At 44.8% G+C, this 15667-nt stretch overlaps 1 protein-coding gene across 1 annotated transcript in view; it reads right to left on the minus strand.

The window, feature by feature from the left end:
• USP46 (ubiquitin specific peptidase 46) overlaps positions 1-8081 on the minus strand; it is a 41633-nt gene extending 33552 nt beyond the window's left edge. Inside the window, exons 1-4 of the mRNA XM_049630012.1 lie at positions 8064-8081; positions 4467-4532; positions 3339-3419; positions 82-295 (exon numbers count right to left, since the gene is read on the minus strand). Of these exons, the coding sequence (XP_049485969.1) occupies positions 82-295; positions 3339-3419; positions 4467-4532; positions 8064-8081 (379 nt within the window). The remainder of the gene's footprint in view (positions 1-81; positions 296-3338; positions 3420-4466; positions 4533-8063) is intronic.
• Positions 8082-15667: the final 7586 nt, after the last annotated feature.

The raw sequence follows: 15667 nt of genomic DNA on the forward strand, positions 1-15667 counted from the left end.
AAAGCAAGAGGGGAGGTACATTTTGAGGATACACAGAACTATGAATACTCCTTTTTTCGGACCTTCAAACACATTACTCACCATTCTCTTTTCTCAGCCTCGAAATGAACTTCTTTGGTGGGATCACGCCAACCTTCTTCTTCTGCGTGGCAATGCTGTGGAAAAGGTCTGCCAGGCACGTCAGTAAGTTTTCCTTCTTTTTTTGCTGGGCCTTGTATGCCAACACATTCTCCCGGAACGGCCGACAGAAGTATAATGCCTGAAGCACGGAGTTACAGTAGCACGTGTTTCCGAACTGACAAAGGACAACAGGGATGGTTCAAGTTCATGGTCTGGAGACGCGCCACCTCCGGTGGGAAGAGGGAGAAGCCCACCCTCCAGGAGCCAGCCCAGATTTCCCAGTATTGGAGGCCTGCTCACCATGTTAGAAAACCAGCAAACCACTCTAAACGCACACCAGTGACTATCTGAGCAACAGGGAAACGAATACAGGTTTATATCAGCCTGGTGCCTCTCTAGCCCATGAAAGTCCCCAAAATAGATAAGAAGCTCTCAGCCTTAATTAAAAAAAAAAAAAAAAAAAAAAAAAAAAAAAAATCTAAGGGGAGCTTCTGGTGCTTAAAAAGAAAAGAAGAAAACTTGACATAATATGGTGACGAAGGAAAGTAGCTGGCTAAATAAGAGAGGCCATGTTGTAGGGGGTGCCTGGGTGGCTCAGTCAGTAAGTAGAGCGACCAGCCTCAGCTCAGGTCATAATCTCATGGTTCGTAGGTGTGAGCGCCTGCATCAGGCGCTGGGCTAACAGCTCAGATCCTGGAGCCTGCTCCGGATTCTGTGTCTCCCTCTCTTGCTACCCGTACCCCACTCACACTTGTATGTCTCTCTCTCTCTCCAAATAAATAAACATTGAAAAGTAACAATAATTAAATAAATAAGAGAGGCCACATTACGACATATCTAAACTCCTATGGTGGAAAATAAAAATCCAAATCAGAAAGAATCCAAGAAAAAGAACCAGTTGGTCAGCTGAAGCAGCCTCATCTACATGGGGACTTGTTTTAGTCTTACTCTCCCAAGATTCTGGCGCCCCTGCGCATTGCTTCAGACCCCATGTCCTCACTTACTCCAGAGCAATGGGGCAAAGAGGTGCCTCCCTAGGTCATCCCACCAGCTTCTTCCCCTCCAACTCCTGAGTCACCTTCAGTCTTTTTTCTGCCATGATGGTAAGTGTCCCAACACAACGGCACTCAGTTCCTGGTCACCTACAATCACATTAGGACTCACACCCTAATATTCTGTTCCTCTCAAAAACCACGGATACTCAGATTATGATTAAAGAAGGGAAAAGTCATCATCTCAGTGGTTTTCAACAGACTGTGACACCAACTCTGTGGAAGAACACAGCCCAGACTATCACTTTAGGAATCTTCACAGAGAGGAAAATAAAAAGGGAAAAATCTAAAGAAACCACAAGATTAATAACATAGATCTCAAAATCCTTTGTAAGATTAAAATAGAACATGAACATCTTCTCAAGATTGGTTGTTGGCTTGTGTGTCATTTTCCCAAGGGTGAGACAGATGCTCCGCCATACTTAATGTGACATTTCTACGTATGCTAAGAGAGAACATTTCCTATTTTTACATATTTTAATCTACTTTGACATAATTATGTAATAGGAGACAAACCTCTTTTTAAAGAGAAGCTGGAACTTTCATGAATTACCATTTGAAGTGAACATAAACGAAGCTATTAATAAATGTAATCTCACAATGCTTCCACAAACTAGGAAATGGACTTAATTCTTTTTTTCCTTGTTTGTATTTTCCCTAGCCAGGGCAGAATTTTCCACAACTTGAACAACTATCTTCATAGAGCTCAGCAGAGGCCTGTGCATAATGGCTAAAAAAACTGTATTAAAATTAGAAGTCCAGGGGCGCCTGGGTGGCTCAGTCGGTTGAGTGTCCAACTTCGGCTCAGGTCATGATCTCACGGCTCTTGGGTTTGGGCCCCGCGTCGGGCTCTGTGCTGCCAACTTAGTGTCTGGAGCCTACTTCAGATTCTGTGTCTCCCTCTCTCTCTGCCCCTCCCCTGCTCACGCCCTGTCTCTCTCTGTCTCTCAAAAATAAATAAATGTTAAAAAAAAAAAAACATTTTAAATTGGAAGTCCGTATTTTGCCAACAGAATGCCCTATATTCTAGTACTTTAGCCTTCCTTCTTCCATCCTTTTCTCTTTGACTCAGTGTATCCGCCTTTGCCTAGACACCCTTTAGTAATACTTGGCCCCGATCCAGTGGATGACTCTGGGAGGGAAAAGGAATTAACGTTTACGGAGTGTCCACAATGTGCCTCAGCCTTGTGTCAGGGTCTTCAGTAGGAGCTTGCTCACTGATCCTTCATTATAACCCAAGAGAAAGATATCATTATGGTGTCCAATTTACAGATGGAGAAATGGAGGCTCAAAGAGGCCCAGTGACTTGCTCTAGATCACACAGCTAGTGAGCAGCACACGCAGAATTCAGGGCTATATTACTTCAAAGCCAATGTTCTTTCCATTATGCCACAAGGGGCATTTGTTCACTGAGAATACTTCTGGCTTCCCCAGTGGAAATTACTAGCTGTTACACCTGGGTACTGACAGATTCTGCTCAGAGCGGTTGTACCAGAAAACCAGGTGCTTATGAGGTGGAAAACCTTTACCCCAGAGGGGACGGATCAGGTGAGGAAGAAAGCTCACAAGGGTATTGGGTAACATCGCCTAACGACTTAGTCATAACCAACTCATCAAGGAAGCAGAGCCTAAGTGTGGTCACATGCAAGGCAGCATTGCTGAGCACAGATAAGACAAGGCCCAGGAATTGGGAGATAAATTGGTCCCAGTCTTCCCACCCCCCCCCCACAATCCACCCCTGCTTTCAGTACCAGCATCAAGTTTGATTGTTAAACAGTTCCTGGTGATGAGCTGGTAACACTTTTAAAACTCTGTACTCATGCATACTGAAACAGAGACTGGCCAAAGACCAGCTCACCCACGTGATACAAGCAGATTTGGCCATAAAGGCTAATAAAATTATTCCAAAAGTTACAAAGGAAATCTCATGAGCACCGGGGAAAAAAGTAAGAATGTGACCCAACAATGCAGTAATTAAACCCTTTTTTCTGGGACAACTGACACTTTGAAAAACTGAACTAAATTTCTCCTCCCCAACACCTGCCATTTCTAGGAACTAAGGCGCATGAACAATTATTTAAAAATTGGTAATAAGAGAAACTGCCATGGAGTTGCTTCAAGTACTCTAAAACATTTGATAAAAATAAGACATCTTTATATACTTACATTGACCAATCCAAAATAGTGTTCATTGATTGGAAACTGCTCTGGACCAATGTCTTTTTCCAGAGCAGAGGCATTGGTGCCCTGAAAGAGAAAAATAACAAAGTTTCTATTGTACATAAAATGGACAATAGACTCTTAAGAGAGTCCACTATTGAGATCAGCATCTCTCTCGCCCTCGTGGTGGTTAGTGCTGTTTGTGCTGGGAAAAAAAAGTGTCAGAAGTAAGTCGGTAAAGGAATTAATAATGTCAGCCTTATTCTTCTCTTCATCCAATGTAATCATCCCTTCAAATCCATTCTACCTGACTTCGATGATCTTCTATTAGTAAAGTTGGTTTGAGATAGGCAAATAAGCAAATTATCATTAAGAGCTTGTGAATAAAACATTGTAAGCCCAGCAGCTTTTATAATACTTGGTGGTGTAGAGAATCATATCACCACTCTCAAAGTCAACGTCTTCATTCTGATAACGATTTACTGCACGCCCACTATGTGCCAGGTACTATTCCAGGCAGTGACAATGTAACAGTGAACAAAACAGACAAGGAAGCCCACACTCACGGAGCTCACATTTTAGTGAAGACAGCCAGAAAGAAAAAGCAAATACAATGGACAGTATACAGGAAGGCGGTAAGCGCAGTGATGAACAACAAATCAGGAAATGAGGGTGTGGACCTCAGGGAGGAGAGAAATGAAGGTGGGGGGCGGGGCGGGGGGGGAGTGTACATAGTTGAAGCTTTAAATGTGGTGCTCAGAGAAATGCCTTAACTGGGAAAGTGAAACGTCCAAGGAATACTGTGAATAATGGAACGATATACTTTAAAACCCTTCCCAAATGCATCAGATTGGTAAGCCATGTGAACCCAAGTTGAAAGCTCCAACGTGATGATGAGAAGTTACTGGGTACTCCTATTAAGAGCCAGGGACCGCACTATTCATTCTCACAACAATCCTAGAGGTAAGTACTGTTACAACGCCTACTTAACGGATAGGAGCATGAAGTTTACAATGATTAAAAATCTGCCCAAGAACCACAGGCAGTAAGCGGCAGAGCTAGGACTTGAACCCAGGAGTCAGGCTTGGGAGCCCCTGAGCTTAACCAAATGCTATGCAGGGCAATCGAACGCACCGCTAAGGGCAAAGTGGCCACTAGCGACACGACACCCATTTCTCCCGGAAGGCCCAGAAGGGCCCGCTGCAATTAGGAAAAGTGACGGAAGTCCAGTCCGACAAGGTAAGCTGTTTGGGGTGCGAGGATCAGGCTCCACATATACCTGTGGCTCTGTCATCATTCTATAGCCTTCTCTCGTTCTCAGGCTATCAGAGAAGGACTCCGTTCAGAGAATCTCAAAGATCTGGGAGACAGGAAGAGACACCATTGTGCTTTCTAAAAAAAATGAATCTGCTGCTAATATCTATTCTTGATCCATATAATTGGCATCTCCTGTCATGGGAAGAAATGGCCAAAAGGTGGACTGAGAACCAGACAAAAATGGTCACTTGTCAGCAAGAAAATGGTAAATGTAAAATAACCCAATTTTGAGCAAACGGGACTGCAGCAGAAATGGCCAATTCTATTCCCTTATCATAACATCCTGTTTTCATGTGTTTTCTAGGTCCATTATACAGCCCACCAATCTAAATTCCCTTTCCTGTCAGCTGAGACTTTGAGCTCAGTGGTCATTTGTGCATATTTGATAGTTTCACTGTCTTCTCGTGCGCGCGCGCGGTTTTCATCACCTTTCACAATAAGCGACGCCATATACAAGGATGAGTCTTTTAAACAGCAGTTATAATATTACAGCAGGATTTTATGGTATAGACAAAAACCACTAAAATTTTTCAAGAAAGCCACATCCCAATCATAAATCAATATAAATAATGCATATTAAATACACCCACGGCCATATCTGAAGCAACATTAGAATATATGGCTTAGAGCCTGGGAGGAATTTCAGATATAAAAGTATAGCACATGGAGACAGAGCTCATTAAATCTCTCTTTATGAGGTAGCCATATATTCAAGTTAATCCATGATTTTCGCTATTTAGGAATTCTTGGATCGAGTCTGCTTTTTTCTACCTAACTTAATATTTTCCCACTGGAGGGAGAGAGTTGGGGAGGTGATTACCCAAACGGAGGGCAATGTTTAAGAGGAATAACCTGTGCTAAACACCTGCCCTCCTGAGGTCCACACCTCCCAGGTCTGTGCAAGGCCCTTCCCATCTCCTTTTCTTGGCTGACCTCCATTCACAGCCGACCTCACCCTCCCCTCGGCCTCCTGCTGTCATCCGGGGTCATCTCAATACCCCCGTGGAGGAGCATTCCCACAGCCTGCTCTCTCGGTAACTGGATGTCCTCTTTACCAGCTGGCTTTTTATTCCACTCCACTCCAGCTCCTCTGGACCTGGTCACCACCCTACAATCAATCCAGGCTCCGCTCTGCCTGCCAGCTTCCTTAAGCATCCCAGCACCATGGCTACATTCACCCCACCTGATCCTGTCACGCCTCTTCTTTCTTATTCAGCATAGAGCCCAGGGAGCATGACTTCAATTGCTCTTAAAAACCCTGTCCTCTGGTCACACCACCTGGCAAAAAACTAAGCCAGTAGGAGCCAAATGGTCCGCCATCTCTGAACATACACCCATAGAGACGTGCAATGCTAACGGAAGAAGTCCCACAACGATGCCGGCTGGACTCACTTGAATACACCAAGCAGGCCCCGAACATGTCCCGCCTCCAATAATGTCTCTTCAGTGCACTCATTCTCTCCACAGTGACTGTTTCCAACTTTCCTGGAGCTCCTCAAATCTTCAACATCCCCTAGTTCCCCTCTGCCCCACTCACTGGCTTCCTACTCAATAGGGGAACATCTTTTTTAATTGGATTAAATTAAACCAGCAGAGAGGAACTCTCATTCCCAAACCTTCAAACCTACATGCCTCCCTCTGTTAATGACGGACACGTCTCTTGTCCAAGCCCGTCTCTCCTCCACTGTTAGATCCTTCCCGTCAGAATTTAACATGCCTACTACAGGGCCCTGTAGAGGGTGTTAACATGATGTGATTTCTGCCCAGTGCTGCAAATGTCAAAGTGAAGAATTTAGCATGCCTAACTGCCTCCCCCACTAAAAACGCACACGTGCACACTCTCCCACACATCTCCCCAGTGACCTCCCCCTCATCACTGTCCCATGAAAGCTCAACTTCTTTAAAGAACTCTATTCTGAAACATCTACAGATGAGTCAGATAACTTCTAAGATTTATTTTAAATAACCAGTGGTGAGGTGGGGAGAAGTGAGGACACGCTGTGTTGTTGAAGCTGAGTGCTGGGTACGTGGGGCTCGTTATACTGTTCTGTTTATACGTTAACATACATGTGTACTGGCAGAGTAATGATCCCCCAAAGATATCTATGTCCTAATCCCCAGAACTTGTGAATACATTACCTTACGTGGCTAAGGAAAATTCAGCTTGTAGATGGGATTAATTTGCTTATGAGTTGACCTTAAAATAGGAGGACTGGGGACGCCTGGGTGGCTCAGTCGGTTAAGCGGCCAACTTCGGCTCAGGTCATGATCTCGCAGTCCGTGAGTTCGAGCCGCACATCGGGCTCTGTGCTGACAGCTCAGAGCCTGGAGCCCGTTTCAGATTCTGTGTCTCCCTCTCTCTGACCCTCCCCCGTTCATGCTCTGTCTCTCTCTGTCTCAAAAATAAATAAACATTAAAAAAAAAAAAAATAGGAGGACTGTCCCAGATTATCTTGGCGGGCCCAATGTTATCACAAGCATCTTTAAAAGTGGGAAACACGCAGACCGACAGATCAGAGTGATGCCATGTGTGAAGGACTCAACTGGCCCTTGCTAGTTCTGAAGATGAAGGAAGGGGACCAGGAGCCAAGGAGCACACGCAACCTCCAGAAGCTGGAAAAGGCAAGAAACAGTCTCTGCTGGAGCCTCCAGGAAGAACTCAAACTTATACATCCTATATGTTAGCTCCGGGAGGCCAATTTCAGGTCTTTGACCTCCGGAACTATAAGACAATAAATTTGTGTTGTTTAAGGCACTAAGTCAATCCTAATTTCTTATAGCAGCAATAGGAAGCTAATACAATTTTTGGAAGTTTTCCATAATACTCTTTAAGATTCTTCTGTTTCTTCACCTCCACATTTCTTCATCTGGATTCTATCGCCACTTCACCCCTGATGAGCTCGAAACATTGCCAACTACAGAGGGCGCTTTTAGCTACCCTGGGCTTTCTACAAGCACTGAGGCCCTCTCCCCTCTTCTCCATGCCTCTCCGTAGGGTCCAGGCAATAACCACTCATGTGGCATCAATCAGCAGCTACCATTTCCAATTTCATCTTCATTCCAGAAAACTTCTGAGCTCATTCAGACTGGATGAATATTGACATTTCCACTGGTTTGTCTCATAGGCCCTCAAAATCAATCTACTCCAAATTAGAGCATTCCCTTCTCTTTCCCCCCAATTCCAACACTTTCCTGGTGTTTCCCCACAAATGACAATGCTGCCACCTTCTTGGCCGACGCTTGGTCTAGCCTGGGGGTCTTGCCCGACCCACCCACTACCATGTCTGTGGTTTCAATCTCTCAGAGCCATCCGCTTCTCTTTCATCTTCTGCCACGAGCAAGGCAAGGCCCCCAGCATCTCTCACCTGAATTACGACAGCCTCCTATGTGGCCTCCAACACCCTCCATACCCACCTCTAACCCCACCGTCATCATGGCAGCACAAGTGTTCTTTGTAAATACAAAGCTACTCTAAAACCCTCCAGTGACTTCCCCTGCTGTCTCCAGCGTCACCTCTCACCACCCACTCCCTTGTACACTTGGCTGTCACAACAGCCTTTCGTTCCATTCCTCATACAGATCAGGACACCTCAAATTCCATCCCACTCACCACCTGAAGGTTCTTCCTCAGCTTCTTCACCTGGCTGTACCCCATCATCCTTCTCAGGGCATTCTTCACTGACTACCCCCAGGCTCTGGTAGTCCCTGTGACAGAAAGAATAATGGCCCCTCCACACCCTGATCCCTGGAATCTGTGAATCTGTTACCTTACACGGCAAAAGGGACTGTGCAGGTACAGTTAATTTAAGGATCTTGAGATGGGGACATCACACTGGATTATCTGGGTGGGCCCAGTGTAACCACAAGGGAGGGTCCTCAGGAGAGGGAGGTGAGAGGCAAGAGTCAGTGAGAAGACATGACAACAGAAGCAGAGTTCCGAGAGTTCCTGGGCGATGGAATGTAGGCAGCCTCTAGAAACTGGAAAAGGCAAGGAAACGCATTCTCTCCTAGAGCCTCTAGAAGGTGTGCTGCTAGCCCGAACCTTGACTTTAGGATTTTTGACTTCTGGAGCTTCAAATGAAGCTCTGAAGTCTGTGGTAATTTTTTACAGCAGCAATAGGAAACTTCGCCCACACAACCTCCACCCCCCACCTGGGGACCCTGTATGGTATCCGTACCTACTGCAAGGGGACTTGGCAGGTGTGAGTGGCCATGACCAGCTAACATCAGAAATGGAAAATGGGTGCCTGGGTGGCTCAGTCATTTGAGAGAGTCTGACTTCGGCTCAGGCCATGATCTCACGGCTTGTGAGTTCAAGCCCTGCATCGGGCTGTCTGCTGTCAGTGCAGAGGCTACTTTGGACCCTCTGTCCCCTTCTCTCTCTCTGTCCCTCCTCTGCTCGGTCTCTCTCTCTCTCTCTCTCTCTCTCTCTTCCTCTCTCTCAAAAATAAATAAACATTAAAAAACAAAAAACAAAAAAAGAACTGAAAAATGGATACCGGGGGAACAACCAATGTTGTTCCCAGAGGGCCCTCAGTCAATGTCTCAGAGGGCCCTCAGAGCAAGGTTTGTGACAGAAAAAGTTAGAAACAGCTTGAACTGGTTAAAAAGCTATAGTAATCCATACAATGGAATACCATGCAGCTATTTAAAGAAGTAAAGTTGCCATACAAGTCCCGCTATGAAAATCTGTAGAAACGTGCTGGCGAGTGACAATGTGCAGGATGATGCTGGAGATGCCACTCATTTAATCAACGGACACCGAGCCCTGCTTTGTGCCCAGCACTTATATCTGAGGCACACAGCACACGCAGACCAGGCCTGTGTTTAATGCCTACATTTTTTCTTTTTTGTTAACGAGAGAGAGAGGCAGAGAACACATGTGCGTGCCTGAGCGAGGGAGGCACAGAGAGGATCCAAAGCAGGCTCCCACTGTCAGTGCAGAGCCCGACGTGAAGCTCAAACCCACAAACTGAGAGATCACGTCCCGATTTGACCTGATTTGATTTCACGATCATGAAATCAAAAGTCAGATGCTCAACCGAGCCACCCAGGCGCCCCTCCGTGCCTACATTCTAATGGAAACCCCTTCAAGAATACTTGGGAAATTATGAACACTAGTCACCAGGGTCTAGGAGCAGGGCTGGGAACTGAGGAGGCCACCAAGGGGCTTTTCGTGTTCTCTTCCCAACTATTCACCCTTTTTACACTGGGCATTGTTATTTTTGTCATTAAAGAAAGTTAATGGGGGCACCTGGGTGGCTCAGTCGGTTAAGTGTCCGACTTAGGCTCAGGTCATGATCTCATGGTTTGTGAGTTCAAGCCCCACATCAGGCTCTGTGCTGACAAGTCAGAGCCTGGATCCTGCTTCAGAGTCTATGTCTCCTTCTCTCTCTGACCCTCCCCCACTCACACTCTGTCTCTTTCTCTCAAAAATAAACATTGAAAAAAAATTTTTAAAGAAAAAAAAGAAAGTTAGTGAAAATTAGCAAACTAATATCCTGCAGACCAGTTATCTCGAGCCCACAGCACACAATTCAGACTGTATTTGGCCATTTTTTCCTCCCAGTGTGAATTTGCCTTTGGTTTTGGTCACTCTTGTCTCTTGGCCTTGGTTTCCTGGCTGGGGAGGGTGTGGGTGGGGGAGGAGCTGGAATCGGGCCAACCCACTACTCAGGGTAACAGGGAGAATCAAGCAAAACTGGGAATGTCATCAGCACCATGCAAATTGCAAGGTACACTACAAATCCCAACTCCTACACTCCCACTGCTAGCACCCAGCCCACAGGCACAAAAGGCAAGTGGGAGGCACTGAGAATAATTACTCCATGACCAGATGCTGAACAAAAGAACTTATCAATGGTGGTAAATCACAGGGTCTGGAGGTATAGAAACATAAAGATCTTATTTCCATCAGTAAAAAATTTGGTAACCTTTGAAAAACAATGCACCACACTTTATTAAAAATAGAATCTGAACTGGGACAAGTTCCAACAAGAAGACTGTAATGTTAGCTCTTCAGAGCACTTCTGAGAGCAATCCTGTGCCTGCCGAGGGGGGGCTACAGAACCACCAAATAAACAACCACCGCCACCGGGAAGGATGAATCGTAAATGCATAGATGGATATAGAAAGGCATTTCTTTTTAAAGTGATTTTAAAGGCAGTTTATAAGGAAAGCATATTAGGACTTCTTCCAGTGGGGGACAAAAAGGAGATAGAATCTTGCTCAGGAGGATGGTATAATCAGAACAGCAGCACTGCAAGGTCTATAAAAGCTAATGAGAATACTGCCAGACTATGGGAGCGCCTGAACAAAAGCCACAGAGACCAGGAAGAGCCCTTGGAGATCATCTAGACCCATTTCACAGATGAAAAAACTCAAGGCCCAGAGAAGTAAGCCTACTTGGCCAAGATAACCCCAGGACAGCCCATTTGTCGGCATCCTAGGTTAGGCAACCTCTCTTTCAAGTTTTTACAAAGTAAAGAAGGGCCACACACAAAAAAGGCCAAAGAGAACATGTAAAAATCTCCAAGTATACACAGAATAAGTCATCAGTTATAAAGCCGGAATTAAAGTATGTGACAGGAGGGGCTCCTGGGTGGCTCAGTCGGTTAAGCACCCGACTTGGCTCAGGTCGTGATCTCCCAGTTTGTGAGTTCGAGCCCCGCGTCGGGCTCTGTGCTGACAGCTCAGAGCCTGGAGCCTGCTTCGGATTCTGTCTCCCTCTCTCTGTCCCTCCCCCAGCTGTGCTCTGTCTCTCTCTGTCTCTCAATAATAAGTAAACATTAAAAAATTTTTTAAAATAAAATAAAATATGTGACAGAAGAAGATAATGTTGTTGCCAAAGACATACTTTTAGGTCTATGTTCAAAAGGCTATTCTACTTATCAAGTAAGTTTTCCAAGTACAAAAGTACATAAAGAACTAGATTTCAAAAAAACTAGGTTTCCCTGACTTCTGTTGATTAAAGTCACTCCTACAGCCTTACACAGAGGGTGAAACAAAAATGAAGTGATACAGCCCAAGATCTCAGGATGAGTCAGGAGCCACTTGCCAGAATTCAAGGATGGTTAAGGAGGAATAGGGCCACTGGTTCCCCAGCTGTAACTAGTAATAATAACAACGGATAACACAAATCATCCTCCCTACTGCAGTCACTGCTCCAAGGACCTGATGTGTATTTTACTCATTTTACTCCTCTAATCCTCTAAATTTAACTCCATGAGGTTAATGCCACGATTGTTCCCATTTTAAAGAGAAGAAAACTGGGACCCAGAGAAGGTAAGTAACTTGATCCAAGTTCACACAGTCAAGGAACAGAACTGGGTTTAACTCACACCAGTATGCTCCTAAACACTGCACCGCAATGACTCTCATGCAGGCAGAGTCCCCTCGGAATCCCAGAATGGCAGAAAGAGAAAACATGACGGGGTCACAAAGTTGTACAGACAAACCCCTAACTCTGAGGCACCCCTTCAAATAGTCCACAGTGAGCAACATACGTGCCCTTTTCCGTAAAATCTCTACGGAATACTGTAAGATGCTACAACCCGTCTAAAGGAAATGTACAGGGGCACCTGGGTGGCTCAGTCAGTTAAGCGTCCGACTTCGGCTCAGGTCATGAGTGCTCTGTGAGTTCCAGCCCCGTGTCGGTCGGGCTCTGCGCTGACAGCTCAGAGCCTGGAGCCTGCTTCCGATTCTGCATCTCCCTCTCTCTCTGGCCCTCCCCCGTTCATGCTCTGTCTCTCTCTGTCTCAAAAATAAATAAACGTTAAAAAAAAAAAAAATTAAAGGAAATGTACAATTGAGGTTGGAAATCGGGAAAAACTCAGGATGTAGTCAATAAGAAAACAGATTTTTTTTTTCCCAAAATGGTTTTAAGGTCTGTGAATCTTTAGCCAAATAGGAAAAGAAAAGAATCTTAAGTTTAACCAGGCAAAAAGAGAAAAACAACATCAAAAAGTAAAAATGAGTTCTAAGGGGTAAAACGTTTTATACCTAATAATGAAATAATGTGCAATCTTACTACTCTAACTTCTGAATTTTTAGATACTGACACTATAATGAAAACACCTGCATAGAGAAAATAACCTACCAGAAGAATGCATAACAAAATGTGTTTGTTTATATATACATATATATCTTTTATATGTGTATGTATACCTTATATGTATATATATATACCTTGTATATATACTTTATATAGATCTCTTATATATGTGTATATATACACACACACACCTTTTTTTACACCTTTTTTTTTAAGAGTTTTTTTTTTTAACATTTATTTATTTTTGAGAGAGAGACAGAGCGCGAATGGGGGAGGGGCAGAGAGAAAGGGAGACACATAAACAGAAGCAGGCTCCAGGCTCTGAGCTGTCAGCACAGAGCCCGACGCGGGGCTCGAACTCACGGACCGCGAGATCATGACCTGAGCTGAAGTCGGACGTTTAACCGACTGAGCCACCCAGGCGCCCCTTTTTTTAGAGTTTTTTAAAGTAATCTCTACACCCAATGTAGGGCTCAAACTCACAAGCCTGAGATCAAGAGTCACATGCTCCAGGTGCCCCAAAATGTGTTAATATATTAATACAACTCATCTCTCAGTGTTAAGATTATAACAGGAGTTAGGGAGGTGGGAAGGGGAAGACAAGTGGCATGAATTATATTTCAGGGGAAATTTCCCATTTCTGTTTAAATTTTTTTTTAATGTTTACCTGTTTTTGAGAAAGAGACAGAGCATGCGTGGGGGAGGGGCAGACAGAGAGGGAGACACAGAATCCAAAGCAGGCTCCAGGCTCTGAGCTGTCAGCACAGAGACCGATGCAGGGCTCAAACCCACAAGCCGTGAGATCATGACCTGAGCCGAAGTCAGACACCCATTTCTGTTTTAATTCAAAGAAAACTTCAAAATATCCAATGTGCTCCAAAAGACAGAAATGCAGGCTGTAATTCTGAGCCTCTTAGCTAACAACTGGTGTGGCAAGTTTAAAACTGGCCACTAGAGCTATGCCTGCTGCAGCTGCCCTTTCTTCCTTTGGCTACCTTCCTACCATTTTGCTTCAATGTCACTTCTTCAAAGCTACCTTTCTTGACCTTTTTCTTATGTAATCCTGTGAGATTTCCGTTTTATAAAACCTATCAAGACTTCTGATAACATATTTGTGCTTACTTAACATGTTTTCCCACTGAACCACAGGTTGACAAGTGATGATCTATGGACCAAATCTGGCACAACTGCTTTTGTAAATAAAGTTTTATTGGAACACAGACACAGTCATCCATTTACTTATTGTAGCTACTTTCACAATATGATAGTAGAGTAGTTGTGACAAAGACATTATGGCCCAGAAAGCCCAAGATATTTACCATGGAGCCTTTTACCGAAAAGCTTGCTAATCTCTACACTAGACCATAAACTCGACAAGAACAGACTCTTATTACATCTGATTCGTTTGCCAGCACCTAGCAGAGCACCTGGCATATAAAAGGCACTTAAATAAATTTGCTAATTGAATAAATTTGGCAAATGGGGAAGAGTAAGTGGTAGGTGCCACTCATTCAGAAACTTCATGTCTATATATTCACTTAATTTTGTCCACTAGCCCAAGCCAGATTATGTTTATTACCCCTGTTCTACTTATGAAGAAATGGAGGGAACTTGCCCACCTTCACTCAGTCTGTAAAGCAGACAGAACTTGAACATAGGCCGTTCAGATTCAGAGCCCAAACTCCTGACCCCCAGGCAAGGGAGATGATCTTTTCATTTGTATTTTTCATAATTCCATAGCTGCAGATTATAGGGACTAGGCAGGGAGCCAGAGCTGCTCCTGAGCACGTGTTCTCTGGCCCTTGGTCACACATCACCTCATCACCTAACCATCAAACGCTAACCACCGACTACGCAACACCTCTCTGCTTAGAGAGCAGACAGGTCACCCAGGCCCAGTGAGCAACACTGAACCAAACTCTCCTTCCAGGTAAACCACTCCCGGGGACCACATTTCATAGGTGAGGGAAATGTGGTTAGTGGGGGGTTAAGGAACTCGCCAAGGTCAGGTGTTAGTATGAAGCAGAGGTCTGCTGTGAACCCACGACCTAAATCCTGACACGTTGCAGCCCCAACTCCTGGCACGAGCACTCACCCGCCTCCCGGACCTCTGCCGGCTTTCCCCGGGAGCCATCATCCACGGAAGGCAGTGAGAACACATCTTCATTCTGCACCACGATAGCATGACATTTCCATGCCCTCTATGATATTGGGTAGGGGGAAACACGCAGAAAAACATCTCAACAGGATTTAATTTAATGATCATGACACAACAAAACAAAAACGTCTGCTACTGAAGAAAGATGACCCTGGGATACATAATGATCCCAAGTCATCACAGGAAGGGACATTAAAGAGCAGCTAGAGACTCTGGTTTGTAAAATAGCTCTCCGCATGCCTAGAGACAGAGCGTAACAAAGTCCTCATGCAAAGATAAAATTTCAACTCAAAAGCAGAACAAAAGATACTGGTCTGTGTCTATATTCTGGCTGAAGGGGGAGAAAAAGGAAATTTCACCCACAGTCACTGAACTCAGTGTGCTAGAAGAGAAACTCATCCCCAATCCAACGTTCTGCAAAGCCACCAACGTGCCACCTTGATTATGAGGTCTCTTAAGCTCTTATTTCACCCAGGAACCCCTCCCATCACTTCCTAGAAAAGCAGCATGAATGGCATGGGATACTGGCAAAATCCCAGGTCATAGAGGTCAACTCTGCAAATTGGACTAATCGGGTGATTTTGAGCTCCACCCAACCCTGTCTAGTAGTTCAAGTTCAAGGTCTTCATCCAGTGAAAAACCAGGACACCAGTATTCCATGTTATAGCCTGGGAGAACCGAAGGGGTTAAGGTACCCGATGGGTTTGCATGGCACCCTGCCCTTCTGGATCAGTACTGCACCACCAGAGATATTCTACTCTAATGGAGCGAAAACATCTAGTACTGATTGTGAAACATAAAATATAG

Source organism: Panthera uncia, chromosome B1 (assembly GCF_023721935.1).
Source record: "Panthera uncia isolate 11264 chromosome B1, Puncia_PCG_1.0, whole genome shotgun sequence".
Lineage (NCBI taxonomy): Eukaryota > Metazoa > Chordata > Mammalia > Carnivora > Felidae > Panthera > Panthera uncia.